Source organism: Protobothrops mucrosquamatus, unplaced genomic scaffold (assembly GCF_001527695.2).
Source record: "Protobothrops mucrosquamatus isolate PMUCROS unplaced genomic scaffold, P.Mucros_1.0 scaffold1302, whole genome shotgun sequence".
In the NCBI taxonomy this organism is placed as follows: Eukaryota; Metazoa; Chordata; class Lepidosauria; order Squamata; family Viperidae; genus Protobothrops; species Protobothrops mucrosquamatus.
In genome coordinates this window covers 276,314-281,015 of record NW_015387503.1, presented here as the reverse complement: position 1 = coordinate 281,015, position 4,702 = coordinate 276,314, and the positions used below count along the sequence as shown (strand labels likewise).

Below are 4,702 nucleotides of genomic sequence, written 5' to 3'. Positions count from 1 at the left end.
GAGGCGAGGGCCTCTGGGTGGGGGTGGGCGCAGCAACCTTACCCTGCATGGTGGCGGGAGGGTGGGGCGCGTGCCCTTCCCATGCCAGGCCAGCCCCTGCAGCCCTGGGGTGGCCCTGCTGGGCGGCGGTGGGCAGGGTGTTGAGGTAGGGGCTGGCAGGCCGACCAAAGCAGCAGGTGGAGTGCCGGAGGCTCAGGGAGGGGGGGCGCTGAAATGGGTGGTCAGGCCATTGGCAAGAGCAATGCATCTGAGCGGAAAGCGGCCTCGGAACAAGTGGGGCAGGTAAGGAAAGAAATCCTCACCCCTCCCCCAGAAATCGCCTTTCTTTCCTTACCTGATTCCCAGCCCCGTGCCATTTCTCCTTCACAATCCGCCACCGGCACGTGCAAGGAAACAAAGGAAGGTTTTTTTGGGGGGGAAAGGTCAATCAATCAATTCCAACTTCTCGTGAAAGATCGCGAAGTTGGAATTGATTGATTGACCTTTTTCCCCCAAAAAAACCTTCCTTTGTTTCCTTGCACGCGGCAGCGGTTTGCGAAGGAGAAACGGCATGGGGCTGGAAGTCAGGTAAGGAAAGAAAGGCAATTTCTGGGGGGGAGTGAGGATTTCTTTCCTTACCTGCCCCACTTGTTCCGAGGCTGCTTTCCACTCAGACGCATTGCTCTTGCCAATGGCCCGACCGCCCACTTCAGCGCCCTTCCTCCCCGAGCCTCCGGCACTCCACCTGCTGCTTTTGTGGTTCTGACAGAGAAGAGAACTTCACAGCTCTGCCTACAGAGCCACCAAAGCTGTAGCTGAATGGGCAGGTGAGGGGGAAACCTGCCCCACTTGTTCCACGGCCGCTTTCGGCTGAGCCGCATTGCAGCAGCATTGGGCACAATACTCGAGGCAGCAAATAGCCATGTCATGCCGAAACCAGCCGTTTGCCGCTTCCTGCCCAATGCCGCAGCCATGAGGTGCCCCTCTGGCTCCTGGGAGTTGTGTTGGCGTCCTTCGTGCCGGGCGTCCTTTGCGGTGAGCTTCTGGAAAGATTTGTGACGACGGTGGGTGCGATGCGCAAGGCAGCAAATAGCTGCAGCCAGCAGCAAATAGCCATGTCGCACCAAAACCGGCTGTTTGCCGCCTCCTGCCCAATGCCACTGCCATGAGGCCGCGGAACAAGCCGGGCGGTGGTAACAAACTGGTATACCGGTTCCTTACCTCTGCCCGGCTTGTTCCACGGCCTCATGGCAGTGGCATTGGGTGTGACGCACAACACGGCAAATGGCCACGGCCGGCGGCAAACAGCCACGTTGTGCCAAAACCGAGGGGCCAGCAGGCTGTGGCTGCTGATGGACACAGTTGGCCCCCATGCGCTTACTGTGTTTGTGGGCCGATGGTGTCAGGCAGTAGCCACCCCAGCCTCTGCCTCGCCTTGCCTTGCCCTGCAGCAATGGCACTCCTGCCCTGCCTCACCTCACCCCACAGGACAAGCCTCGTGCCCACCGTCCCACCCGCCAGAGACCCCCTGGATCTTCCCCAACCCTGCCCCACCCCACAGGCGTCCCTCCCCATGAGCAACATCGAGGTGGCCACGCCCACCCGAGCCACACCCACCTAATCTGTTATGACCACCACAGACACGCCCACCCAATGGGCCATGTCCACCTAATGGGCCACGCCCACCCGGCACCCGACGATACATAAGTGGGTTTTGGGTTGCAGTTTGGGCACTCGGTCTCTAAAAGGTTTGCCATCAGTGGTATAGGCTGTAATCCTACCAGTCTCACCTTTTTTTTTTGAGTGTATCCAGACAAAGGCTTGTAGCAGTAACAACCACAAGGCACTCTGCCTTTGCCACCTTTCCCAACTTATTCTGCCTTTCCCTTTATTTATTTTTTTCTGATATGGTAATTACAATATGTAGAAGAAATGGTAGGAATGTGCAGGAGGTTTATTATTGGAAGAAATCTTTCAGTCAGTTCTCTGAAAAATTCTGAGACTGTGGTTTGATGTTTTGACAATAAAAGCCTTATCTGGAAGTCCTTCCCCTCCACTTTTTTTTAGTCCCAATAAGCTAAAGTACACCTCAATGGAATAGCTGGAAATAGCTTTTACACTAGCAGCACATGTCTCTTGCAACCATCAGTTCATTCTAGCATGACCCTAAATGGCATGCTGATTTTGGGGCCATGGGTTTTCTCCTGTCAGTGGTCTTTTGATTTCTTGCATTTCTTACGGCAATTGACTAGAATTTGGTTTGCTCGACTTTTTCATATCCACTAGTAAAAACCACACAGTTGGTGACTGTGCGATATATAATTGTTTTTTCTCTTTGGAAACTTACAGCAGGCTAGAATATTAGCTTGCTCAGATGCCACTAAAGGAAAAGAGAAGATGAGAAAAAAACTAATAAATGTCGTTGTTGCTATTTACAGAAGATCATTAGGTTACAACATGTCAAACAGGTTTTACTTTGTACTTTCAGTTTGTACACTATGATTTAGAAACAAGTGAGTTGTAGAACTGGTTCTTGACTATAAGTGCTTAGGATCCTAGAATATCTATGTTAATTATCCTGATTTTCTATGCGTCTGATTACTTTGGCAACTATTTTAATGGGAGGCTTTTAAAATCAAAGATAGAGATTCTCTTATAGCTATTGAACATAATTTAAGAGAATTTGTTTAGAAAACTGCACTAAATCACCAAAGCTATGTGCTTACAACAGTAGCATCAGTACTAAATTCTCTTTCTCAGGAAAGGGATTATCCGTGTATTCATTATATTCATACCGTGCAGAAATACCTTGAATTTTATAATGATTCCTGTACAGAATGCTATGGTGTACTCTAGTGTCTGAACAACCTATTAAAAACTAGAGAAGTAATAGCAATAATGGAAGTTTTTTTTCCCTTTATGTTTTGTATGTCTTAAGTATTATATTGAATAACAGTATTTACTTGACACATTCTAAATTTGGGGGATTTTGTGTGTTGTCTTTGCAGAACTCAATCAGACACAACTTGTCCCTTCACAGTCGATTCATCAGGGTACAGAATGAAGGAACTGGGAAAAGCTCGTGGTGGATGATCAACCCCGATGGTGGGAAAGGAGGGAAAGCACCCCGCAGACGTGCGGTATCAATGGACAACAGCAACAAATACACAAAGAGCCGAGGACGAGCAGCTAAGAAAAAAGCAGCCCTCCAAGTTGCACAGGAGACAAGTGATGACAGCCCCGCCCAGCTATCCAAGTGGCCTGGTAGCCCAACCTCCCGTAGCAGTGACGAACTGGATGCATGGACAGATTTCCGGTCTCGTACCAACTCGAATGCCAGTACAATAAGTGGCCGCTTGTCCCCAATATTGGCAAGTACTGAGCTAGATGAGGTGCAGGACGACGATGCTCCACTTTCTCCCATGTTGTACAGTAGCTCACCCAGCATGTCCCCGTCAGTGAGCAAGCCCTGTAATGTTGAGCTGCCTAGGTTGACTGACATGGCAGGCACGATGAACTTGAATGATGGCTTGACAGATAACCTTATGGATGACCTCCTGGACAATATAACCCTTCCCTCTTCCCAGCAGTCACCCCCAGGAGGACTCATGCAGAGAAGCTCAAGCTTTCCATACGGCTCCAAAGGTTCAGGGCTTGGTTCTCCATCCAGTAGTTTCAACAATGCTGTGTTTGGACCATCATCGCTGAATTGTCTCCGTCAGTCTCCCATGCAAACCATCCAAGAGAACAAGCAAGCTACATTTTCTTCCATTTCGCACTACAATAACCAAACTCTGCAGGATCTGCTGGCATCAGATTCACATAGCCACAGTGATGTCATGATGACTCAGTCTGATCCGCTCATGTCACAAGCTAGCACTGCTGTGTCTGCCCAAAACGCACGCAGGAATATTATGCTTCGGAACGATCCGATGATGTCATTTGCTGCTCAACCAAGTCAGAGCAGTTTGACCAATCAGAATCTGCTCCACCACCAGCATCAATCCCAGAATTCCTCTCTCAGTGGCAGCCGTGCCTTGTCAAATTCTGCCGGTACTATGGGCTTAAGTGACACCAACATTGGATCAGCAAAACACCAGCAACAGCCACCTGCCAACCAGTCTATGCAATCACTTTCTGACTCCCTATCGGGCTCTTCTTTGTATTCCAACAGTGTGAGCCTTCCAGTCATGGGGCACGATAAATTCCCCAGTGATTTGGATCTGGATATTTTCAACGGGAGCTTGGAATGCGACATGGAGTCCATTATCCGCAGTGAACTCATGGATGCAGATGGATTGGATTTTAATTTTGATTCCCTCATCTCAGCCCAGAACGTTGTTACACTGAATGTGGGAAACTTCACTGGTGCTAAGCAAGCTTCATCACAGAGTTGGGTTCCAGGCTGAAGGATTTATGCAAAGAGGGGAAAATGGGCACAGCAGGTTAGCAATGTTTAGTCTGTTGCATTCGGTACTATACTTGACAATGTGTAAATATAGCTTTTAAAGAGAAGACAAGTACAGCTTTTACAGCAAACATCCGAACCCAACGTAAGGGTTAGATTACACCATATACAACATATGCAACATATAATTGTATATGATAAAAAGAGCTTCCTATAGAAATAACTAAAGGCTGATTTAATTTCAATCTTCTCCGTTGTGTTTTATAGGCATACTATATTGAGAGATGTAGTTTACTCCCAAACCCTACCCACTCT

At 48.7% G+C, this 4,702-nt stretch overlaps 1 protein-coding gene across 1 annotated transcript; it reads left to right on the top strand.

The window, feature by feature from the left end:
* Nucleotides 1–213: 213 nt before the first annotated feature.
* Nucleotides 214–4,407, top strand: LOC107292237 (forkhead box protein O3). The gene is made up of 2 exons (XM_015821311.1): nucleotides 214–282; nucleotides 2,988–4,407. Exons 1-2 carry the CDS (start codon nucleotides 214–216, stop codon nucleotides 4,386–4,388), a joined length of 1,470 nt encoding a protein of 489 aa, XP_015676797.1. The 3' UTR covers nucleotides 4,389–4,407.
* Nucleotides 4,408–4,702: the final 295 nt, after the last annotated feature.